The 26,763-nt window shown below is 32.1% G+C and overlaps 3 protein-coding genes across 3 annotated transcripts; all 3 read left to right on the forward strand.

Moving 5' to 3' along the window:
• Nucleotides 1-1,152: 1,152 nt before the first annotated feature.
• On the forward strand, nucleotides 1,153-6,381 carry LOC102626106 (vesicle transport protein GOT1). The gene is made up of 7 exons (XM_006478815.4): nucleotides 1,153-1,294; nucleotides 1,504-1,554; nucleotides 3,713-3,804; nucleotides 3,906-3,986; nucleotides 5,175-5,272; nucleotides 5,359-5,434; nucleotides 5,973-6,381. Exons 2-7 carry the CDS (start codon nucleotides 1,527-1,529, stop codon nucleotides 5,997-5,999), a joined length of 402 nt encoding a protein of 133 aa, XP_006478878.2. The 5' UTR covers nucleotides 1,153-1,294; nucleotides 1,504-1,526; the 3' UTR covers nucleotides 6,000-6,381.
• Nucleotides 6,382-9,951: 3,570 nt separating this feature from the next.
• Nucleotides 9,952-10,906, forward strand: LOC107177178 (protein CURLY FLAG LEAF 1-like). Its single transcript, XM_025099407.2, has 2 exons — nucleotides 9,952-10,281; nucleotides 10,405-10,906. The coding sequence occupies exons 1-2, from the start codon at nucleotides 10,063-10,065 to the stop codon at nucleotides 10,756-10,758; spliced, it is 573 nt and encodes a 190-aa protein (XP_024955175.1). The 5' UTR covers nucleotides 9,952-10,062; the 3' UTR covers nucleotides 10,759-10,906.
• Nucleotides 10,907-13,268: 2,362 nt separating this feature from the next.
• On the forward strand, nucleotides 13,269-21,064 carry LOC102608816 (uncharacterized). Its single transcript, XM_052438453.1, has 13 exons — nucleotides 13,269-13,532; nucleotides 14,420-14,561; nucleotides 15,212-15,431; nucleotides 15,570-15,792; nucleotides 16,006-16,097; nucleotides 16,630-16,735; nucleotides 17,192-17,346; nucleotides 17,914-18,038; nucleotides 18,300-18,421; nucleotides 19,066-19,163; nucleotides 19,277-19,485; nucleotides 20,329-20,728; nucleotides 20,837-21,064. The coding sequence occupies exons 1-13, from the start codon at nucleotides 13,269-13,271 to the stop codon at nucleotides 20,910-20,912; spliced, it is 2,232 nt and encodes a 743-aa protein (XP_052294413.1). The 3' UTR covers nucleotides 20,913-21,064.
• Nucleotides 21,065-26,763: the final 5,699 nt, after the last annotated feature.

Here is a 26,763-nt window from a genome sequence, read left to right on the forward strand (position 1 = left end):
CTTTCCTTGTATCTATTTCGTTCCGAGTATATTTTAATTGTCGCTTCTTATACACATACTATAGCTGCATTTAAATGTTTGGAGTGTTTCTGTATCTACTCTCCTGGGATGGTCAACAAAAATCTTTCTTGAGACTCCGTTGTGAACAGCTTGCCGATGTTTTTTTTGGATATCTTTGTTCCATCTATACGCATTGCACTATTTCTGCTTTTTTTTTTTTTTTACCTAAGGTTTTGTTTTGCAGCTCTTTTAATCCTCCCACTCTTGGCCCTCTAAAAATTACCTTAAAATTCTTGGGCAGAATTTGTTGATCGCTTGAATAACTTGTCCTTGGATGGTACTTGGCCGCTTGCTGATCAGCAATTTGATCTTCTTAACGATGTTGGTTTGGTAATAATTATCATTTGCAGTGACAAATTATCTATTGCACGTCGCATTATCCTGGTTCATTCTTACATATCATGTTGAGTTTGAAGTTGGCATGGCTTGTGATCTAATCAACCATTTTTTTTTATTTTTTTTTGGGTTTCCCCATCTGTAGAGTAAACAAACCGTCTGCTTGGGAAGATTTTAGTTGGCAGGGAAGTCCTTTGCTGTGGCATCACTTGTAGCCTGCTTATACAATCCCTCCTGCTAGTGATACGTCTAGAGTCTACCTGAGCATATACAAATCGTACACTTATTGAAACGTTTCGGCTTTTGTATTGTAGAAAGACACAATCAAGTTGTAAGTTTGATTTTTGGGAGCCTTTTTATTTTTCTTTTCAAGAAACATATTTCTTTTTGGATATCACGTCCTTCTCAGAGGACAATAGCATTACTTTGGGTGACATTTCTTCAAGTTTAAGGTTTCAATTTTTAAAGATTCCGGTGCGGATGGATGCCACAATCCTACATCTTTTTTGTTTTGCAGTGAGCCAAGAATTCAGGTTTGACTTCAAATCAGAAAGGAAATTTTCAATTCTATTCAGCTAATAAAATTTACTTTTTTTTATATATATAAAAAAAAAGTAAGTTAATAAATTAAATAACAATATTAAAAATTAATTTTTTGACAAAAATGTGGCACATCGTCTGTGCACATTGTAATAACTTTTTGGATTGGGCCGGTAAATGTTAGAGTTAAACAGTGATCAGCCCGGTCTCTGTCTTCGTCGGGTCGGGTAATCGGGTATCGTCTTGGCAAGTAATAAAATATGGTCCGTCTCACTCTCCCCGTTTGAAGTTTAACCCTGACCGAAGCATTTCTCTCCGTTCTTGTCTTACGGCGTATTGCTGTCAACTGCAACTTCCGGTAACTCTCTCTTCATTATTTTATTTATATATTTTTTGGCTGCAATTTCTTTTTCTTTTTCTGCGTATGTGGCTGCTACTAAACGGTCGATGATTTTGATTCTCCACGTAATGCTAGAAGTAACTTTACAATTCGAAACAGAAATTTAGGGAAATTAAAAGAAGTGAATTTAGGAATTAACGGTTAGCTGCTCTTCTACTACGTTGCAGTTGATTGCTCTAATGTCATCGACATGGCCTACGAAATAGACGAGCGAAAAAGTAAGGATTGATTTGTTCTCTGCTTTTTGTTGTCATTTTCATTTGCCTAAATTGATTTTAATATGACTGCATCAATCACGCTACTGGAATCAAGCTAATCAACCAATATGCAACATTGCTTGCAAATACTAGCCAGTTCACAGCGGTCATCTTCCGAAACTAATGAAAGGAGGTGAAAATGGTAAAAAGAAAATAATGAGGGACCTAATTGATAATTTAGGCAAACCGCAGAGACGTCTTAGTGTCATGTCATCCATTCTTTATACCTATCCTTCCTTTCTAGCCATTATTTTTACCTTTAAACCTCTTGGTAATGCATATGGAGGAAACCTATTTAGTCATTCTTGCATACATATTACAATCACAATACTTCAGTTCAGGTTGTAATGAGGCAGGGCTTATTTATGGCCTTGTGAGGAGAAACAAGTGATAAATATGAATGGTTGAAATATCTTGGATTTTTAATGAAATTGGTCAAGCCCATTTTAACTTTAATCATAAGTCCTTGAAATTTTGTCGACTGCCTAACTGATCTAAATTCAAAAGTGATAAGATTTATGTTGTTTGTACATTGGGTATTGGTTCTCATTTTTAGTATGTAAACTGAATGAAAGTGTTAAATTGAACTTAATCAAATTTTACGCGCGTTTGTGTGTGTCTCGTCCACCCATGTACACTTGTGCAGAGCCTCACACACATGCATGAAAAATGCTAATAGTAGATGACACGTCATAGTCTTAATGGTGTAGCATTGTGTTATATTAATCTTCTTCATATTGGATTGTAGTCCTTAAGAACTATAAATTCCTAATCTCACTTGATATGTTTGGTGGAATGTGGTTTGTTTAATAATTTATATCTTGATATCTTTCTACAACTAAGGACAGAGGAAAAACCTTTTTTTTTTTCCTTCAAATTTCCTTTGTAAAGTGTAACATGTAAAATTGTACTAAATTATTAGCCACAAGAAAGCGATGAATTTATTCAAATCTTATATGGATGAATTCCTTGAAAGCCGAAGTCTGTTTTTCCTATTATTTGCTTTTCTATTTATCAATATGAAGAGAAATATCAGTCAAGTGTTTTGAATCAGAACTGGTGAATTCTTGACATAAAATAGGGTTAGTCTGTAGCATATGTCCATGAAAGCTTTGATTACAAAACAAAAGTTGGAAGAAAAGAAGACTTATATTCAGTTGAAGGCTACATCTGCTGCTCTTATTAAAATTTTCCTTTCATGCCCCGACCATTATATTATTTACCATTCGCCAGGTCTCATTTTTCCACGATTACCACCACTTAATACAATGCAATTATCATCCACCACTGCCTCTACCACACAATGATCACTAGTGCCCCCGACAAATTCTTTCTCCAAATCACATTTTTACTTCATGTAACCAGAATATTTTCCTTATGTTGTGTTGAATGTCATCTCCCTGTAAAGGTGAAAATTGAGCTGCCATTATTCTATTTCATATTGTGTACGCATTTAAAAATTCCCTCTTCAAAGTTCATAACCCCATTGCATTTATTTCTCCAAGCTACAGTACATATTTTCTTTTAGACATGTGATTGCATTGGATTTGGTATTCAGTTCTTAATAAATTGCTCGGCACATACTGTTGTCAAGGGTTGTGTTCAAACATTCTCTTTCCTCTCTTACTCCCATGTTTACTTTTTCCTAACACCTTCATTTGAAAATTGTGGTACTCATTGAGTGCCTCTGCTAGTTTATAGTTATGTATGTCCCATTAAGCCTCTTGAACATTGAGTTAATTAATATCTGTAAATGTGTAATGTATCAAATTTTGGTTGGCTAATTTGGGAATGGGTTTAGTAGGTAATCTAGTTTTAAGGTTACATGCATCTGATCACTTCCAACCAAGAATTGACATTTAACTAAGAGTAACCATTTCTCTTCTTAAAACTAATGGCTTGAAACTTTTTTTTTTCTCTAAATATTTGATGAAAAAGAACAAGAAGAGAAAAATGCTTTCAATCGATTTTATTATTTCCCCAATATATAATGCAATAATTACCGAATTTTCTAATTTTACCAAATTCCTATCCCTTTTCATGATCTATTATTGTTAATAAATTTTCATAAGTAATATATATTTCTTTATATCTCATCAATACTATCTTTTGTTTGCAGAGATTGGATTTGGTCTCATTGGTTTTGGCATCTTTTTCACTTTTCTTGCTATCATTCTTTTCTTTGACAGAGGTTTGCTTGCTCTAGGGAATGTAAGTCTCTCTCTCTCTCACTTGCTGACTTATTATTTTGTTATACCTGGATTATCAAAAAACTATTACAAAATTTTGACTTTCTTTGATTCTGTTATCAGATACTTTGGTTAACTGGGGTCACTCTTTTGCTTGGTTTACAATCCACTTGGAAGCTCTTTACTAACAGAGCAAACTATAAGGTTATCATACTTTGCTGCCCTTTACTACTTTTTTTCTCCTTTGATGACAGAAACTCATTTGCTTAAGCTGTTAGTGCAAAATCCTGGCTGGTGTCAAAATTGATTATATGAGTTAGGGAGACTATTTATCTACCCACTTATATAGTTGGAAAAGAGGTTTGGACATTTAGTTCAATTCACACTACGGGTGTGGGGAATGTGATTAAGGGGTAAAAACGAAGAAATACCTTTTGGCTATTAACACCTCTCTTGTTAATGAATAGACCCTCTCCGAACAATTTATTGTCCAGCGACAAACTAATATCTTTCGTTAGTTCATTTTGGTAAGACTTACTAGGTTCCTGTGATACCTAGCTGATAAACAACCATCTTGATGTAGGGCTTAATAAATAATACGTTGTAGCCATAGTTACTGTACTTGCCCGCACATTAATGTGGTATGGCTTCCTTGTGGAATGGGGCAATACAAAGAAAAATGCATTCGAATTGAAGGTGCACATGTGCAATTCAAATAGGTATAGGAGGTGATTCGTCCATTTGAAATTAGGGAACAACAGCAGTATGCTCCTGAAATTTTGCTTTGCTACCGCTTTAGTTCCATAGACCTTGCCCAACCTAGCTTTGCGTTCTCTTTTCATTTCTACCAAGTCTTTGCTTGTACAGCCCAAGTAGAAGATGTCAAATATTGTAATGGTTGTTTTCTAAGTGGTGGTTACAACTTTGAGATTATTCTTAAAAAGAGGGGCATAAATCCATTTTTATCTGACTCACCTTGACATGCGATCTGAACATTTTAGGGCCTGCTTGATTCACTATTTGAAAACAAATCCAAAATGAGTTGTATTTGTTAGTATTTTAACATTTGCTGATAATGATATTTGAAAGTTTTCAAATTTGGTTAATTTGGTTACCAGATATCTTTTTTTTTTTTCCTTGAAAGGTTGGTTACTATATATCTAGAATTTAACTAAAAAGAAAACGTATAATGCCTTTTGGAATTGCTTCACTGGAATCATAGATGCTTTTGGTCTTAATTCCTTTCTTAAATTTTCTTATTATTTATTTTGCATGTCCAAAAATTATTGAAATCTACAAAATAATGCCCTCAGGATTGCATTGCTTGAAAATTTGATGCCTTTGGTAATGTATAGTCATGGTATATCTGATTATCATCCATTTGTTCTGCAGGGCTCCATTTGCTTTCTTCTTGGACTCTTTTTCTTATTTGTTCGTTGGCCAATTGTGGGTATAATCTTGGAAATATATGGTTTCATTGCTCTCTTCAGGTCAGTATTCTTATCACAAGCACTTAACTGGATGTAGTAGTGGTGTTGGTCTTAAAATTGTATTGATTTGATATCTTGTTTTGCAGTGGCTTTTGGCCATCTGTCAAGGTTTTCCTCTATCAGATTCCAGTTGTTGGATGGATCATACAGTATCCCCTTATGGTAATTTCCATAAATAATCTATTCATTTTTTATGTTCAAGACTCTGCATTTTTGGCCTTAGTATTTCATTGCTTGAAAAGTTAGTTCTCATCTTAAAATAATGGAGAAAATAATAGCTCGTTATAATTTAAACATAATCCGCCTTTGAGCTGGTGTGAGCTGGATTCATTCCATTGCATGGGATCAGTCCAACTAGGATAAGTACAAAGTAGCTCTAGCTTGCGTCCTGGACAATATATATATATATCGCTGAGGAAGTTTTTTCCTTTTATGATTGGTTCATAAGGATATGGACGATGCAAAATCAAAACAAACATATTTGAGTGTTATTAAATGCTTTTACAATGTGATGTCCCGGAAAATCACTTGAAGTCAATTCCATATAATGATTCCGAGACCATACTTGTAACAATTCTTTATTTACTTATGATTTTATTTTATTTTATTTTTACAGTTGTTTGTTCATTTTTTTTATTATTCTTGTACCTGGTTGCATGATAGTTCAAGTATTTATGCAATGCTATTTATTAATCTGCAGATTCTTGATCGCCTGAAAGGTGGCTAGAACAATACACCTGCTGAATGCCATATTTTACTGACAAAGTGTTCCCAGTGTATTTCCCTGTAAAACCCAAGGTGATTGTGAAAATAATCGGTTCTTTCCTTGCAGTTAAACAATTGCCCTTTGGGTGCAAGGAAAATAACTTGGGCTTATAATCTACCATAACAGATGGAGTAGGGTTATATCAGTTGACAATTATCATTGTTTTGGATGTGTCAATCCAAAGGTTTAGTCCATAGATCAAACTTTTTCTTTTTAGCTAGCTGTCGTGTTGATGTTGTACAAACTTATACAGTAAAACTCCTGAATGAATTGAGTATGACGTAGATCCGTGGAAATAAATCTTCTTGGAAGGCAACTATACACAACATGAGTTGTCCTGATATCTAGGGCGTGAATTTTTTATTTTATTTTATTTTTTACTTTTAAGAAAAACTGATATTTCTGTGATGTTGAAAGGATGCAATTCCAAAAGAACGCTTTGCAATAGGCTCTTTTGGAAGTACTGTTCAGGAAAACGTTTAATTGTAAAGCAGGTTCCAGTTGAATGGTTTTGCTTCCATTTAATTGTATCATGATAATTCCGCTCATTTTATGGGCTCTTTAAGATGGATTAAAGAATTAATTAATGAGTGTAAAACTAATATCTAATGATAATGTAATTATGCTGGTCGAGATGTGGTTTTGTTAGTGGTGGGTTGAGTGATATACTGATATGGTAGCTTCATTCACTGTAGCGTTTTACTTTTAAGTGATCGTTTTACCTATTGCTTTTTCTTAATTGATCTTTCCGTCTGGAAAAGGAATTGTTCTTTCAAAATTACCATGGATGCCCATAAATATTCATTCCCATTAGGAAAATTCGAAAATAAAATAAAGTTTGAAGCTTTCTTTCCTCTCTTTTTATTTCCTCTCCAGTTTAGTTTCAGAAAGTTAAAAGAAATGGTGGCATAATTTATCTCAAGGAAAAATTGTGGATATATCCCTATGTATTGCCACCTCTCCAATTCTTGTCGTGTGTATTATTTCACGTTAGTTTTAACTGGAAAAGCAAGAGCTTGGTATTGACCTTGAAAGTGTTGCTATAATCTCTTGAATCTCTGATACCACTTGAGGCAAGACGGGGGGGTATTAGGAGAAGAAAGCGTCAAAATGAGCTTTCGATTATGAATATTTGTTGAAAGCAGGAAACCTTTAATTGATTGGGACTGTCGTTATTATAAGCTCAAAGCAAACGTTTATGTATATATAAATGGTACTCGATGGCGAGAAGTGGACTGATTTATGAGTACTCAAGAGGTTTCATAACCTCCATTGCTAAGAATTGTGAGATTGAATCAGCATATTAACCTTAATCTTTTGTGAAATATGCTTGCATAGAATCCGATATAGCACATACATTGATTTCAAATACTCTATTTCATAGTAGAATTTGAAATAACTGAAGGAGGAATGCTCTTGAAGCCTACAAGACTTTTCCTTTTAACAAAATTTAATTATATTGATCCCATTTTTTTTAAACCTCCTTGATAATGACCTTTTAAGTAACATTATTTTAAACATTCATGATTTATCTTCGAAGGATAAGGCTTTGTGTACCCTTTTCAATTTTATTAACAAGATTGATCCATGAGTGTTCTTTCATTTAAGCACGATGTTAGCGAAAGTACTTCCAGTTAAGATTAGATGCATTAAATTAAAAATACAATTGCATCACAGTGTTAGGTAGAGACAGCATTACATTGAATTGGTATATTTTTAGATGGGCATTCGAAGCAGAAGAAAAATAAAAAATAAAAGGAAAAAAAGAAAAAAAAAAGAAAAAAAAAAGAAAAAGAAAAGAGGTTTTCAATGGTGTCGGTATAGGGTAGTAAAGTTACATAAAATAGCTAAAGTACTTTTAAATTAGGCAATAAATGGGGTTCATGCCCCAACAACCCTAGTTAGTGAGGCTGAGAGGTGCTACAATTTATTGTTGTTGTTGGCACAGGTGAAAGACTAAATACCTCATTTACTACTTTTCAATTTGCTGCAAAATCTAGAGCATGGGACAGTTCTGAGCCTTGTAATATATATTCGCAACATTTAAACTTAGGAAAATGATTTACTGAGTAAATTCTGCTATTGTATGGTGAACATGTAGACACGTGGTATAATTTTATGACTTGTGACTCTTTAATACTAGTGTTAATATTTTAGATTAATCAGACAATTCATGTGGTCACCCATAATAAGTGATGCCATTCTTTACATGATAACTTAAAAGAGAAGAAAATGGATTTTGGATATATCGAAAGTACATGTATATACTACAAATGAATTCGTTAAATAAGGACCGTCACTACGACGAGGTTAGATTTATTGAAACCTAAAAATTGTCAGACCAAACTGCATGCAAATAATTAAGAAAAAGAAGCAAAGCAAAATGTGTACGTAAGTAAAAAAATATACCCTCTTGTCATATTTGCTTGCAATGTGTACCGCTTCCTCATTTACTGCAAATTACTAGGGTTAGGGCAAAGGCAATGAATGCCAGGAAAAAATGCGAGCTAAATATTTCGAAGCAATTGCAAAGTGGTTGAAACTATCTTCATTTGCATATACGTTATAAATTTTGAAGCATGAGTATGACAATTAGTAATTAGCAGAGCCGTTGGACACGTAAAAGACATTAATTATGCACATTCAATTTTGATACTGGGTCCGGTTATTACCTACAATGGATCTGGTCCATGGGAAATCGACTTATATTCAAGCCGATCTATAAATGCATCATATACAATGTCGTCGTAGCCTATTAAAACTGCGTTAATGCTATGTGAAATATTAAGGCCCTTATGATTAATATTACTTGCATCAAATGAATCAATAGAAAATATGATATAGCCGGCTATCTACTGTTGTTCTTTTAACTTTTAATGTAGCTGCAGTTCTTCTTTACGACATTTACATTGATGTAGTAATAAGACAAGGAAACCAAAAGCTGCCAAAGCTGTAATTCTCTTGCATTTGATGAAACTATGCTTGTGAAAATTTGGCATGTGTTCTAATGAAATTTGGCTTAGATTCCATTAGACACGTGTCATTAACCAACTTTAGTTCATTATAAGCTAGAGCCTAAAGGGATGTAATTTATTCCTTTGATCCGCTAGCTTGCCATTTTGCTTTACACCCATTATTACTTTTCATATTAAAAATCGAAAAACGAAACAATTAATAGTAGTATTCATATGTTCTTCTAATTAATCTCTTCACATGTGGTCAACTTTTTCTTTGCTCGAGGGAACTTTCTAATTATCTTAAAATTAAATAACCAACAAGCGCATAGATCAGCTAGTATGAGATTGTTCTACCTTAACCAAGATCCTCAGTTCGAGGTATTGGGAATGCAGTTGCGTTAAATACTTGTTGGGAGAGTTTTGCTGCTCTAGTGATTCTACCCGACTCGAATCTGGATTAATCGAGACCTAATGTGGTATTCGGATACTGGATTATTTAATACACAAAAAAAATTAAATTAAATCATTAGATTTTTATGTTGTACAAAAATGAGTAAATATATGGTAAGAGATTTTTAGAACTTTATTCGTATATAAATTTATGAGCCTAACTCATATTTAAAATCTAATTCAAAAGTTGAAGGTTGTTCAATTATTTAACTTAAGATTTATTCTCAGTTGATTGAGGTGGGATAATATTCTTGACAGTCTTATCATGTAGTGTCAATCTTATTTTATATTCTTGTCATGTGATAGGATAGTATAAATTCACTTTACATATATTTCAATTTAATAACAGATTTTTGGTAGTCATTAATTTATGTGTAGGTTTGATTTAAATGCTTATTTGACATAAAACAATTTTGGGGCATTAAAGTGATAGCTACTTGCCACCTTAAATGCTTGGCCTGCATGCCCTTCTTATTTAATGGAGTTTGATGAAAGCAATTCAAGAACCCTCTTAAGTAGACACATCTTCTTGCATGACTCTTTGCAATATATAATAAATAATAATCAAAAGGAACTGAATTTGTTTATTTTCAAAGTTCTCACTATTCTCAAAAGAAATGGTAATGGAGTTGACAGAGCTTTCTTTGGCACCAACACATTGTGTTGTCGTTGACAAAAGCAACTCATCATCAGAATCCGAAGACAATCCTTCAAGAAAGAGGAAGTTTTTATCAGATTTTAGCCTTTTGAAGACCGAACCAGCAATTCAAACAAGTGTTGATCTTCAAATTAAAGACCCTCTGCCATTGGATTGGGAGCGATGCCTTGACCTACAAGTACTACTTTTCATCTTTCAGTTCTCTCTAGCTCTCCTTCAATTATATAAGCATGAAAAATTACTACTTTTGCAACTTAATTATATATATATTTTTTGGCTGTTTGTGCTTTTTTGCGTGCAGTCAGGCAGAATGTATTATTTCAACAGAAAATCTTCAAAAAAGAGCTGGAGCTTGCCAGAGAACAAGCAGAAACTAGACCTTGAACTCAACATCTCATCATCATCAGTCTCAAATTGTACTTCAGCAGCTGATGATGATGAGTCTAACAATAAGCACCATTTATCATCAGCAAGTAATAACATGGTGGCCTTGGCTTGTATGAATTGCCATCTTCTTGTGATATTGTCCAAATCTTCTCCTTCTTGCCCCAATTGCAAGTTTGTTCACTCTCTTCCAAATCAACAAACCCAATCGTCATCAGCAAAAGTCTCTGGCACCAAGTCCATGATCAATACATTAAGCCTCTTGAACTGATGGATGTTGATCAATTGCAACGGGCGCGTTGGATAAGAAATCAATACTTGCTAAATGTATAAAACTATGTTGTTACTATATGTGCATGTTTGTTTAATTTGTATTAGCAAATGTAATATATATAATGAATGAATGTCTGTTTCGTGTATTTTATTACGTGTTACATATTCTCGATTGCCTTGGTATTAGTTTTTTGTATTCTGAGATACTAGCAACTCTCAAACAAGTACATGACTTGACAAGTTGGCTCGTGAATGTGAGTGGTTTTGATTTATAATAAAGTTAATAGATATCGCAACTTACAAACAATCTCCAATGAAGATATGCCCATTTAATACATCATCAATTGTCTACATTACTAGATATAATATATAAATTTAAAAAATAAACTGTCAAATGACAATAGGCAATCAACGCTGATTATATTATATTTTCATGTTAATTTAACAGACACGATGGTACAAAATTAAATGTAAAATAATTAATTTATTAAAAGTAATACAATTTTTTTGGTTCAAATAATACAGGATTCATTTGCGTTCGATTTTGATTTTCTTCAGTTGGGTTTGGTGGACTATAGATATATCCTCTGGCATAATAGTATCCTTAATATGGATACTTAGGTTTCTGAAACAGATCAAGTAAGCGTCAAAGTTTTAATTTCTTGCCATGAATACGATGGAAAATTGGTTACAGAGTCTTCCTAAATAAATAAATGAAGAGCCTTCAGCTTTCATCCGGACTTGAAAATTTTCGACCCTTAGATTTATTCAAGTGCCGAAATCTATTAGATTAGAACGTGTGCCAGAGAAAGTTATTTTTGAATAGGTTTTACTGGCAACAGCTTTTAACTTAGAGAGCTAATTTTCAATTATGATTTAGGAGTTAAGTATGTGTTTATGTGGTATTTGAGTTTTTATATGGTATCAGAGGCAAATTCACACATGAACTGATTTTTAATTATGATTTAGGAGTCAAGTATGAGTTTATGTGGAATTCAAGTTTATATATGGTATCAGAGACACATGAGTGGACCCAAATTATTTTTTTCATGTGGTATCAAATGGCAGGAGCTGCTAAAAAAAATATATATTAGTTAGAGGAAGGGTTAGACAAAAAGGCTAGTCTACATTGCGTAGGCTAGTCTACATATAGACATAGAGATTCTAGAGTACAAAAAAGTTAGTCTACATTGCGTAGGCTAGTCTACATATAGACATGGAGATTTTAGAGTACATCGGAGTAATTACACCCAATTAACTATGTATACCATGTGTGCATTTGTTTTAAAAATTCACCATGTAATTAATAGTTACATTTAATTGAACTACACATGATATTCAATTAGGTGTAGTACCTCTAGATGTTCTCATAAAATTCTTGTACATGTGACAAGAAAATATATAATATCAACTAAAAGAAGTTATTGAAAATATTATATAAAAAGATCAAGAAAAATATCTTAACATTAGCTAAGAATAGATTAGTTATTGGTTAAAAATAAAAAAGAAGTCTTCAAAAGTTTATTTGTGAGACTTTTTTAATGATAAAATCGGTCTAGATATTCATTGAAGCCACTTAATCTTTTAGAATAGTTTGACTTGGCTGAGGGTTTAATCATATGTAGAAGACATGATCATCTAACATTTTAAAGAATTGTGGTATTTGACCCCCCTTCATTATATCTCACCAGTCTTCATTGGTTACTTTTATGCCAATATCTATTTTATCCGTGTACGATAATTCTTATTAATATATAATTTAGCTAATCTAATTTCTTAAACCCTAAATTCTTTTAACTTTTTAAATTATTATCTCTTCTTAAATATTGTATACTCTATTTCTGTAATCATGAAAGAAATTAATCTACAGTACTATAAAGGATGATGAAAAAGTATCAATTCTTTTTTATGGTCATGACAGCGATGGATAAAACCTTTTAAAAAAAAAAAAGAGAGATGTTACAATGATTATGAGAATTTTTTTAAATTTTTAAAATATATTTTATAAGTTTTATATTGTGGGTACTTGGAAAAGAGATAAAAATTATAATAAGGATAAATTCGGGATTAGATGGGGGTATTTTGAGAGATAAAAATTAGTTTAAAATTTTTAATAAGATTAACTAAAAAATGAGAACCGGTGAGATATAATGAGAAGCTCAAATATCACCATTTCTTTTTAAAGATTATATTATACAGTTCAATATATCTGTAGGGATCTCAAAATCCAGCCCTGGTCGATATTATAATAAACTTTCGCATATATGGGAAGGTTCTAACCCTCAATCGAAAAAATGAGCCTGACCAATAGTAATTTGTCAAAGAAATTTCATGTCATAAATTCCATTTTTTGAGGGAAGGTGGGTGAAATATCAAACACACAAGAGGACGTGAACATGCAAGAAAATTTTTCATTGGTGGGATGAGCTCATCACAACCAATATTGAAAATAATGAGGATGCAAGTACTCTCAATAATCTCATTTTCTGAAAAATCAAAATTACAAAAATGTGGTGGTCAAGGCTGAAGAGTATAAAGATAGGGACCATAATTGCGGGAGTTGCCAATGTAGCGGTGATGATCCTTGGTGGATTTCTTGTTTATATTGCATTTCCATCTTGTGATGGCCACAAAATTTATCCAATTGTATTTGTTTCAATGGCTGCCGGCATCAAATTCTGTACGATGATTAAAACCGGAATTGTCCAAGAAGAAACTGCCAAAACTGTTGTTGATTCTGCTGTTAATACCATCATTCGCAATGAAAGACGGGTATTTTATTTTATTTTTTCTTATTAATTCTCTCCCTTTTTTTTTTCTTGTCATGCTAATGTTGTGGATCTTGATAATTGATAATTTATTTATTCTATTTTAATTCCAAATTCAAATTTTATTTGAGAATGTTATGTACTAAATAAATTTATTGAGCATGATTTCCTCGACAATTTTTTGCTATCGTTATTTGGCTTTCCTTGAGAGTGAGTGTTGGATTAATTGTGCTAGGACCCTTGGGTTCTAACTAAAAAATTAAAGAAAAAGATAGAGAATTGTTGATTTATTTATTGATTTTTTTAATTTGTCAGAAGATTGTTTTTTAATTTGACTGCTTGAATGTAAAAGTCTAGGACATTACCTATTTATAGGGTTGTAGAGAAATTATAACCTACAAGAAAAAAAAAATTAACAATGGAAATCTTGAATTAAATAGGAAAATAATAACGATAAAATTAAAATCCTAATACTCATGGGATTCGAACAATTGTACATGTTTTGGTGATTTTTATTTTGTGATAAACAGATTTTATTTGGCATGAAATATTACTCATGTATTTCCGAAATCCAGGAATAAAATACAATCACAAAAATAGAAGGTGCTGAGGGATGAATGAGAATAAATGGGAAGGAAAAACTAAGGCAGTTTACTTCAAACAAACTCAGAAACTATTAAGTTACAACCTTCCTTATGTAACTCAATTAAAAAAAAAATGTTAAGACTCTCTTCTATAATTTAAATTAAGGGGACAAACCAAATAAAACTGCTAGAAAACCACTTAGTAAAACCTTTGGGGGACTAAACCTATATTATACAATGCACTAATGTTACACAATTCTACACACATAAATTTTATAATAATTTGTTGTCTCTTATGCATGGACAGATAAGGTACAAAACATGGCTGTGGTGGACCCGGTTTGCAATGGTAATTGCATTTTTTCAACTCGTGAGTGCAACTTACCTTATGTTCAACATGGCAAAATATGTTTCTAACGATAGAGTTCATCCAAGTCGTTGTGCTTTAGGTGAGATAGTTGTTATTATTAATGTTTTTGCCAATTGGTTTCGAGACAAAATTTTCTATTTACCTTTTTTTATATGTTTGATGTATTTAATATAGTTTATAGTTAATACACATCATAGGCATTTATCAGTAATAAACTCTAGGCCTCAAATTGGTTGCATGTCATTTTATACTTAACAAAGTTTTTTTTTATGCTTTGCAAATAAAAAATAAAAAAATTGCAGATTACACTACTTCATCTGCCGTAGTTTCTTCTTGCAAATCTTCAGTTAATCTATAACGCTTGTGTAACTTTCACTCTAACCATAGCTATTGAGTATGGGTTATGCCTTAGGATTTTTTTATGGTATCAAAGCCAAACTAACATTACACGTATCTAACAATTGATCAAAGTCTTACATACTTAACCTATTTTATTATTTATCATTTTTAAGCATGAGCGCCTGTATTTTTTAAAATGTGGATTAGGACTTTAATTTACAACATTGTAAATTACTGACGCCAAATTTACATTTTAAACAATGTGACGCTTGTGCTAGAAAACGACTTTTAATTAATATCTTAAGTCTAAATCCTTATGAGAAAAAAGGAGTCATATATCCTGGCTAGTCTCCTCACATCTAACAAAAATTTTATTATTTTATGATGCAGGCGTCGCTTCAGACGGTAACGGGTGGATAAGAAAATTATTGGTTTTATTTGTGATTTTTGTTTGCTTTGTAGCACTAGTGCAATGTTTTATAGGATCTGATGTTTTAAGATGGAGATCATTTTATGCAACCCAAGATGATGTGTGGAAAGCTCACTATCATGAAGTATTTGATTATACTATTCGAGAGATCATGTGTTGTTTTGGACGTGTTGAATACTTGTAAGTTTCCTTTTTTAAAAAAAATTAATGTGCATATAGATCATTAACTTATTAATTTATTACGTCTAGTTTATTATATCTAAATTAACTGATTAATTTATTATATCTAATTGAAACTTTATTATATAATATCTGCAGAACTGTTTCAGAGGAAGATGAAATATACTCGGTTGCAAAGTTATTGGGTGATCTTGTTGCTTATCGTGCATCAGGCACTGGTCATCTGGAACTTTTGGCAGGTTTGGCTTTATTGCAAAAGCATAGACAGTCCTCATTATCTTATGAAGAATTTCTGGAGGCACCTAAAGAACGGCTTGATGGTGCTGCTACTTTTCATAAATTTGCTGAAGCTGCCTACACAGTATTACTGCTGACCTTCTTCTTTCTTCTTTTAATATACATATACGCACCTTTGCATATTATTAAGCATCCACCTCTTTAAAACTACAAGAATGTATAAAGCTTCTATGAAACATTAAAGACTAAAGAGGTGAATTTTACTTTATATATATATATATATATATATATAAGCTTTACATTGGTTAATCTGACACGAAAATCATACGTGATGCAGGGTCCATTACTCGATGTCGGAAGAAATCTTGTCTTATTTCCATGTGCATGGCTTTATAGACAAGGGGTTTTGAGTTTATGGACTCGCAACAGGTTGTTGATCAATTCAAAGTGTTGCTCGATGGACGTGTGTCATTATGTGGTTTTGTAGTGATAATATCCTAGATATAAAATTACAAACACATGAAGGACATTTAACGAGATAGTGTTAAAGTATTCAAAAAAGAGATAGTGTTAAAAGATTAGAAATATTATCCCACATTCACTAAGAATAAATCTTTAGCAGAATATAAGACATGGGTATGTAACTCTATGAACTCTAAATTATAGTTTTTTAACACGAGTTAGACTAGTGGGCTTATACATAGTATCAAAGTCAACCAGAGCACGTGTAGGCTTCATAACATGTTACCCCATAACAGTACCGAAGCAAAAAGATTAGTGACAGAGATGTTAAAGACATTAGCCCACACCGAATGAAAATGAATCTTGGCCAAGTATTTCAGGCTTAACAATGCTCCATTCAAGAGTTTGAGCATGACTGTTGATTAGGCCGGCGGACCTATACAATTTCTAAGATATTGTTTTCATGAATATAGTATCTAATTTCTAATTTTTTTCTCAGGCGGCCCGTACTTGACGGCGATAATTGGTGGCGTGGCCATGCAACAGCTTTTTTAAAGTACGTCAACTTATCCCAAGATGTACTCCGTCGAGGGCGAGTTTGTAAGGTTTGCTTGTTGATGATGATGATAATTGTTGTCTTATATCCATATGCAAATTACAGTTGATGGAGAGTTTCACTTCTTTACATTCTGTTGATTCTCTTTTTTAGAATGATTATTTATTCTTTCTTTTAAATCATTAATTTGGCGTTTCTCTTGCATAATTCTAAATTTTACTTGTGTAATACTTTAATTGCCCACGTATGTCTATTTTAAAGGCTCAGTCTTCTCCAACAACATAAAGAATCAATAATTACTTATCGTTTTCCTATTTTGGGGTTTCCTTTCTATGCTGTCTGGTATCGCATTCATGGAGATTTGATCTTCATAAATTCAATGCTGTGCAATATTATCAGTTTTTAGATCAGCGAGTGTCCTTACCAGCTTGTTAAATAATTCTGCTTTTTTCGGCTTATGTTTTCTGTATAGTCTTTATCATTAAATTACTTGTCTCTTTTCTAGGAAAGATGCAAAGCTGCTTACTTCATTTTGGTTTTACATCATGTAAGATCAATAGTGATTACTATACGAGGAACTGAGACCCCAGAAGACCTCATAACTGATGGTTTAGGCAATGAATGCCTCCTATCCGAAGAAGACTTAGATGGGTTATTAAAGTATGTCTTTCTTTCCTTTCTTAGATATGCCGTTCTTAGATATGCCGTGTTAAGGGCTATAGGGTTTTGATTATAGAGTTCAAGAGAGAAGAGTTGAAGAATTTAACAATTCAAAAACGAAAGAGAGAAATTAACAAGGTTGGAATTAATTTTATAACTGTTTTGTTTGAAAACATAATGAGAACTTTTTATTTATAGTAGCTCAACACAATCTTCATTTTAATTTAATTCGAATCCTAAATTATAATCCTAATTGGAAAGAAGTTAAAATAAATTATTAGATTCCTAATATGCCAGCAAGCATGCGTACAAAACTGAAGAATGATATAGAGACATAACCCGGACGTAAAACTTACCAAATTAAGAAAAAAGACGAGGTCGCTTCCCTCCAAACCTATTTTTTTTTCTTTTCATTTTTTCCTTTATTATGCCAACTCTGTGTGAGGGCTATATCTCTTATCAGCACTTTACATAACTACTTACAAGTGCACCTTTTATTATTGAGATTTAAGGTGCAATTAACAAATTAGCCTTTAATGACAACCCTTTTATTCTTGTTTGCAATAGTGGTAATATTAAACCTTGCATGAAGGAAAGTGTGAAATCATCCTTCCCACGTTATGGACATTTCGGTATAAGAGATGCTGCAAGGGAACTTTTCATGCAAGTGGACGGAAATCCTAGAGATGACAGTGAGTACACTGTTGATAATAATGTTAACATTTCTTAATTTGTTCCTAGAACATTCTTTCATACCTGAATTTGGACTTATTGCTTTGGAAACAAAAGGGCCAACCAACTGGACTGTTCTTCGAAGATTTCTCAACATCATTTTTTCTCATCAACAATTTAGAATATTGTTATAAAAATTCTTAATTTTATTGCGATATTAGCAGAAGAAATTTACACAATACGGGATTGATAAAGGAAATCGAATCCCTACCTCGTTTCAGGTTCTGATTCAACTGGCTTCCTCTCCTCATTGCTTGGAGCTGGAGGTGAGTGTGATGGTTACAATGTGCAAATAGTTGGACATTCTTTGGGAGGTTCCATCGGTACATTATTGGGACTCCGAGTATGGCCTCTCTTTTATCTTTTGATGTACGTTTGATTTTCTAACTTTTAATTTGGTGACACTTTAGGACTTCAATTCTTTATACACAGATGATTAACGATTTTGTTTCCACTGGATAAGCAACAAGGGAGAAACAAAGTTGATTTCCTTGATCCACTTAAGGCACCAGCTTTCATTAGTTATATACAACTCACTTAAATCATGATATTTTGAGATACTATTTATGCACACGGGTTAAACTCACACTCAAAACTTAGCTTAATAGTTGAGGATTGCCACAAACCTATACTATTAGCCCATAAACTAATCTCAGCCATTGTGAGAGATTTTCCTGTTAATGTTTTCCAATTGAAAGAGCGGTGGATGAAGTCAGGAAGGTGCTGGATAAGGTATCTTAATCATAAAATATCAAGAACTTATTTGAGCTTTAATTAACAAAGAGAAGTTGGATTCTTGAAGTCTATCAAGGGAATCAGTTTTGACATGGAAAAAATCTTAATTCAAAGCTAAATGGACGGACAGACATAAATTAACACACACACACACTGCCTTTTCTCTCTTTTGAATTATGTTTCCTTTGGCAATGCCTTCCACCAAAGATGTATTTTGGTTGCTATGAAAAGCAGTTTTATTTTGGTTTGCAGCTATATGGCCGATTTCCAAATTTACATGTCTATGCATATGGGCCTCTTCCATGTGTTGATTCAGTGGTAGCAAATGCTTGCACAGAATTTGTCACAAGGTAATTTTGGCAGCCATTTATGCCACTGAAAGTTTCAAGGCAAGGCATCTGCTTTCTTTTCCCGCAAGTTGCTTTTTTTTTTTTTTCATTGTAAATGTTTGAGCCTTCTGCAGCATCGTATACGACAATGAATTTTCTGCACGCCTTTCAGTTCGATCGATCATGCGGCTTCGTGCCGCTGCAATAATGTCATTGTCTCAAGATACCACAGCTGATGCGACCATGATTTTCAGACTTGCACGCCGATTTCTCTGCGCCAACAAATGTGTATTACGTGGGGTTGATGTAAACCATCGACCGGAGGATCACCAAGTCTTTGGGGGTACGTAGTTTATGAGAATGGTACTAAAGACAGAAAGAACACAGAACTCCAATTTACCAAAAGAGAATGACTTTGCATTGAAATTTTTGTTTCTGGTAATATATATATATAGCTTAAATCTGAATGTCTAGATATTATAAAATTTAGATTTGAATAAGTGTCAGGATTCTATATTGTAGACAATTATGTTGATTGTAGAATCCTGATTGTAGATCAAATCTGTATTTTATAAAATCCAGACGTACAGACTCTCTCTCTCTCTCTAGATATATATATATAGAAATTTTTCAAATGAGTGTGAAAAACTTTTATGCCTAACAGTTTTCCCGCATTTTAATAAAGTGGGAAAACCCTTATGAGATAAACATTATATATATAGAAATAATTTTCTAATAAGAAAATTATCATTTTAAAAAAGTGAGGATACTAATAATAAAAAAAAACACATATTTCAATAGAGTAATAGACAAAAAAAATACGGCCTTTAATTTATTAAAATCTATTTTGTATTTTAGTAGCATTCTCACAATAAAGTGACAGCGTTCACTTTAAAAAAGTGCGAATGTCTTTATTAAAGAAATACCATACATCTCTCTCTCTTTATATATATATATATATATATGGAGTGTGTGATTTTCTTATTTTTTAAGTGATCTCTTGCTTAAGTATGAAATTTATAATTGAAACATTACTCAAAAATCTATATATATATATATAGACAGATAGAGAGAGCGACAGTGTTCACTATATCACTTCTCTCTATATATCCAATATATATGCTTGCTAGAAATTAAAGTGAATGATTTTACCCTTTTTGTTCTTTTTCCTAATTTGACTCCACAGGAGGCAATAAGGAAATGACAAGAGACTTTTCCCTTCTAAATGAAGCTGGTGCTAAGTCTACAAACCAAAATGTTGTTGTAATCGATGACGGTGACAATGAGTTCATTAATCCATTCCAAGATATTTCTGCTGAAGTAAATCGATTAGGCGATTCCGTCTCTCAATTTATGGAGAGTATCCATAAATCTGAAAATGTGTTAGCCGGGAATCCCATTGAGATGTTTTTACCGGGCCTTGTAATACATGTTGTTCCACAACAAAAAAGTTTGGACATGCCATTGTGGACAAGTTGGAGAAAACAACAGAGCGCACAAAGTTATAAAGCTTTTATAGCAAATAGAGAAAGCTTCACAGATATAGTTGTGTCACCGTCTATGTTCCTTGACCATCTACCTTGGAGGTATCACCATTCTAATCCCCATCATGTTCTTTTTTAATAAATTGTTCAATCTTCTTGCCTTAACTGATACTTAAGTGAACTGTATTTTCTCCCAATTATATTTTTCAGATGTTACCATGCTTTGCAGAAGGTATTGGAAGCCCAAAATGCCCATGATGCCGCGAAAGAATCTCAAATCGTGTGACTTGTTATTTTCTGTATTATGCGGTATGTTCTAAGTTTACTTTCTCTTTCATAGTTCCTTTACTATAAGCATTATTTTTTATCCAATAACATGCTTGGTTTTCATCGTTAATCAAGCAATAAGTCTTTATATGAAAAGCCATGTTAAAAGCTAATAACAACATCATAAGTCGGTACTTCAGAAGATGTATTGTCCTTTCAACAGTTGCATATATACTTTTGGGATTGTTAAGATACTTTGTTAGTCAAAAAATTAGATTAAGATTAAGCGCTGAATCAATAGTTTAAACTTTTTTATTTATATATTTCTTTTATTTAATAATTATTAATCTAATGTTTAGTAAAAACTCAACTTTAACACTGAATCCTTATGCTAAAACTAGCCGCACAAGCTACAAGACTCCATGTTGATAAAACATTTCCTAATCAATAGGTTTAACGAGTCTCCATCAAAATTAGAAAACAAATTAGGTTGTTGGTATGTCTTCAAAGGACCTCTTTTATCCAACAAATTCTTCCGTGTGAACCAACACAGGTCGATAAATACAGTGCTTCAAGTTACAAATCAAGAGACAGATGCGTCCCACAAGAGTAGTTTGGCCAACAAATTCTTATGTTGTAATAAGGCCTAGTGACATGGGAACAATCAACGCAACACCAAAGTTTGATGATGTTTCTTCTCGTGTGATTTAACATTTTTGCTTTTTGGCTTTTGTTAATTTTTCTCTGGATAATTAAATTGTTAAACGTTGGTAAAACAATTCGGGCAGTTCACGTGCTCAAAAACACTGCCGTCCCATGTGGAAGGCCTGAATGATCGATGCTGACTCAGGATGTGTATATCTATCAAAAGGAATTGAGTTTCCTCGGAATTTAACTATGTAATCGGATTGAACCCTCGTGTGCATATCGATTTGACTAATTTTGTCGAATATTCAAATATGAATATACAAAATATGAATATACAAAATATGATTATAAAACAGTGATCTAATTCCATCAATATCTTCTGTAATTCTCTATGTAAAAAGAGAAATGTTGGTCCCCCTTAGAAGAAAGCAACTCTTTAACTCACACCGCAAATTATCATTTTGGCCATTTCAAAAAGTTTCACAATTTAATATAATAACATTAAAAAAAAATGTTCACAAAAATATGTATTTCAGGGGAATTGAGCTTGTTTGGTTATACAAAAATATGGAGTTGTCAAACGGTTTTCACATTTTTTTTTCTTTTTTTTACCTGAATTAAAATTCTGTACCTAAATTTTTTTTTTCAAAATAATAACAATTCAAAAATTAACTTCCCTCCCCCGTATATTTACACTACAATAGTTAGGGTTTTGTCTATAAAACATAATCGCAAGTGGACGAAATTCTATTAGTTATCCATGAGACTTTAATGTAGTCGTATCAGCAATTCAACTTGCTAACAATGCTGAGGACCACTTTAAAGGGGACCATGCCTTTGCATGTTCACACAAGATAGATTTGAAGACAGTGACCTTGATGCCCTCCTTTTTTTTCTTAGATTTATGATTCAATGTTGATCTAATTTTTATATTGATTTCTTTTTTGCCTTTTACTTACTTTGTTCGATAACATGTATATATGAGATTAAAATTTATGATTAAATTTTATGTGTATGATTGTAAATGCATATGCAGTATAAAGTTTTAAAAAAATCAACACAGTTCATATGAGCACTAGATCCAAATTTCTTTTTCACTCAAAACCCTAACTTTTTGGCCAATCAAAGCAACCTAAAAAAATGATCTCTAGATCTTGATTAAGGCCAAGCAAATGTTAACTTCTCAACTACCTAATAAAGAGCATTTTAATGGTTTGATTTCATGGTCTAGGTGCTAAACACCATGCCATTTTAACTTCCAGTGAGAAGCACAAAACATCTTCTTTTATGAAATTTAATTTATAGTGCTTTAACTAACTGACTCAAAAAGACCAGATGCATTGGACAAGCATAGACACAAATTTTTCTGGTCTGAAACGTGAAGATTTTGCAGACTAAGGACCATATTCTGAAAGAATCAGATACAAAGTCAATTTTGAATTTATGTTTTGCCAAATTCTGGCCTCAGTTTGGATCTTCTGTCGAGAAATACATCTTCTAGCTGGAGTAGTAAAACTACATGCATTTCTTCACTCCTTTCCAGCTAAAAGCAGAAATCACAATACTTGTTCAACGAGGACTAAATACTAAGGACTTTCATGTAATGATTTCATCTCTCTCACTTGCTTAATGTATGTACCTCCGCATTAAAAGAATAGGAGGCGCAATTAACGAGGGCAGAAGACGGCAATAAGCTTATATTTATCTGGGTGATTATTGGCTACTAGATTAAAGAGTGAATGTTTCCTTAGTCTTTATATTTTGAACCAATTATCCAATGAGGGGTAATCGCTCTTTTAGTGTTTATATTTTGAGATTAATGCCTATTTAGTCTCTATAATACAAAAAAGAGTATGAATTGATAAAAAATACCATTTTAGCATAATATAAGATTGGTGGACATCGAATTATTAGGTGTTTGTGTATAATTGTTGAGAACATGAAAACTCATCCCATCAGGGAATCTTAATTCTTTTTTCTCTCTTATTCTCGTTTTCCCTTTTTTCAGGCTGCAACTTAGATGGCCTACAGGTAGGGCTATGAATAAATTAGAAGTGGTAGCAGACCGGGCGGCTGCTAGTGGTGGTCCTGCATATGTGATATATTTCAGTTAAAATGTATTGATTTTTATATTCTCAATTATTATATATATAGAAGCCGAGTCTATTAATATTTGAAAACAATATATTCCTAAATATTCACAAATAAAATTGTTGTCGTTTGAAAACATTTTATAAGTTCAAACATTCTCACTTCATTTGTTGTTGTGTCTTATATGATGTCCTAAGTTTTGACTTCAAGTGCTATTTGTATTTCATATTTTTTATATTTTTAAAAGTAGAAGGTTAAGTAAAGTTTAAATCAATTTGTTTGACCTCATATCTTCTTAGAAATTGAATTCAAGTGGTCAGCCAAATAACGCTGCTTAAAAATTTATTTGACAGAACCCTTAGGGCATTTCGATTATTATATATATTGATGTATATAGATTGGTAAGTAATCAAATAAAGGACATAACATTAGGGGCGTGATTAAGTTGCAACATCTCTAAAGGATAACACTGTTGGTAACAAAATTTTTATTGTGCGTACAAGTCATGCTTCCCCAAATGTGTGCTACGAAACATTTACAACATACGAAAACAACACTGTTACCCTACTCATAACGAAAAAATTACTGCCAAAATTGGAAAATTTACACCAACTCTTACTTCCAGATCTTGCATTGTAATAGGATACTTGGATAGCAATGTTGTGGAAGTCAAAAAGTTGGCAACCATATGCTAAACAAAGTATGAGGGCTTTTTGATGATTGGTCTCTTAAAACTAAAGAGAACAAATGTTCCATTTATGTTTATGAAAAAGCTCATTGCTCAATGGAAGAAGCCCGAACGAAACATACAAACATGAAACACATAAGAGACGAAGACAGAATTTCCCCACGAGGATTCGTCAGATACCACAGCTGACGTATACACTGACGTGAATAAAACCCACGTCAAATGATCAATCAAGACTTTTCTAAATTAAAGCGCGGGTCAAATATGCACTGCTTTGCTTTATTTTGTGGTGACTGTAATTTTAGAAGAGATTAAGGAGTCGGGAGGAAAATTGTTGACTTTGTAAGAAGTCCATATATAAATCGAAAATTCATTAAAAGAGCAAAAGACGTCCGAAATTTGATTTTTTTTTTTTTCATTCAGATGGTTTCATGTGTAGAGTATAATTGGAATTATACAGAGATTAGTATACATTGAAAATTTTGACCTCCAGGTGTGTGTCCCGTGTGAAAAAATTGATTAATACAAATTCAATGGCAGTGTTTTTGCACATTTTTAATATTTAATTAATTTACTTATAATTGTAAGAGATGAGTTAAAGTCAATACTTTTGTTTGTCATGTATATGAAATAATATGTAATCATCGTAGTTAATTATTTTTATTTTTTCCATATACATAAGTAGTTAACAAAGTTTGCTTATCGAAAGTCCAAACATAATTTTGTTAAAACCCAATTAAAATAAAAATAAGATAGTTTTTAAATTAGATTTTTACAGAAACAATGGTTGAGGATAGACCATAGCTTTTACCTTTAAAAAATTAATTTATTTTATTTTCAAAAAGAAATAATTAATGTGAAATGTCCATGTTTTTCATTAGGGTAAATATTCATTTAATCACACTATATTTTGACTTAGCTGTCAATTTAGTCTATACGTTTTAAAAAAATATCTCAAAACATCCCTGTAATTAAACTTATTATATTCTATATCTTACTTTTTCTTTTCTTTTATAATAATACCCTTCTAATAATATTCTTGACATTAATTAACTTATCTATCAAAAAGTTAAAATTAACTAAGAATTATTTATCAACAAATTAACCAATAAATATTAGTGTGAAAGAACTAGTATTTTTTGTACGTGTGCAATAATCTTACTAATAATTATTTATAAATTAATGAATATCAGATAACTTAAAGTACTGTTTAATATTCTTACAACAATCTTAATAATTATTATTTTATAGAAAACCAATTTACCAAACTACTCATAAAAGTAAAATAATAACATAAAAATTAAATTTTTATGAAAAATTTTATTTTCATTATTGTAAAAGGAAAAAAAGAATGTAAGGGTAAAAGTGTAATACATTTAACAACGCGGGTGTCTTGGGAATGTTTTGTTATATAGGGATTAAATGTGCACTCAACTTATAATATAAAGACTAAAAGAGTTTTTTTTTTTTAATTATAGAAAAATTATTCTCAAACTCTCTAAGGTTTTATATATTTTTTTGATAAAAGCCAAGGGTATAGATTTAAGTCAGGCATAAATACTTAAGCTCATTCGTGTTCAATGACATACTTTATTTCTAAAAGATTGACTTGTAATTTTTTCCTTGCTACAAATGCTTTGCGTTTGTCTATTGAAGTGCATTTTTTTAATTGTCCCTTTAGAATTGAGTTCTATTTTGTATTCGGATACGTATGGAGTGGCACACCCCCGTTTTGTGTCCCTCTAGCTCTTCTTCTTTAGAGTCCTCTTTTTATAAAAAAAAAAAAAATTGATTTCGAATTAATTGAGGAAAAGAAAATCAATTTTCGGAAAATATTTACTGTTTTAGAACTTATGGGTTAAAATGGTCAGGAAACAGTTTTTATTGACATACAAAGTTGCTCATGCCTTTTCTGCCCACGATTGAAAGAACCTTCTTTTTATCTCAAGCTTGCTACTTCCGATTTTCATTTTATTTTTCATTATAAAAAGTACGCAGAAGGAAAAAGAAAGAGGCAACCGTACATATCCTGCACGTGTTGCTTTTTCGAAGCTCATCAGAAGTAACAGTGAGTAGTTTGGCTACCTTTTTGTACCAGTAGTTGTAGCATTGCTTTTTGATCCAATTCTATATTTTAATACAAGCAATTTATCATGTGGTAATCAGAATAAAGCACCATAACAATTTAGTTGTCCCTAATATACTTAATAACGCATTGTATATTACTGTAAATATTTATGGTACGTTATTATCTTCTAGCTGATAAAACTTTTTGCAAGATGATATCGCTACGTCTGCGTTTGATAAGGACTATATTTAGTGAGAATACTTAGTTAAATATTAAAGTTACAGATAATTAGTTAGCTAATTTTTATGATCAATAAGAGGACTAATATTTTTTAACCACCTAATCAACATCAAGTTAAAAGATAATTTTACACGT

Source organism: Citrus sinensis, chromosome 3, assembly GCF_022201045.2.
Source record: "Citrus sinensis cultivar Valencia sweet orange chromosome 3, DVS_A1.0, whole genome shotgun sequence".
NCBI classification, from domain to species: domain Eukaryota; kingdom Viridiplantae; phylum Streptophyta; class Magnoliopsida; order Sapindales; family Rutaceae; genus Citrus; species Citrus sinensis.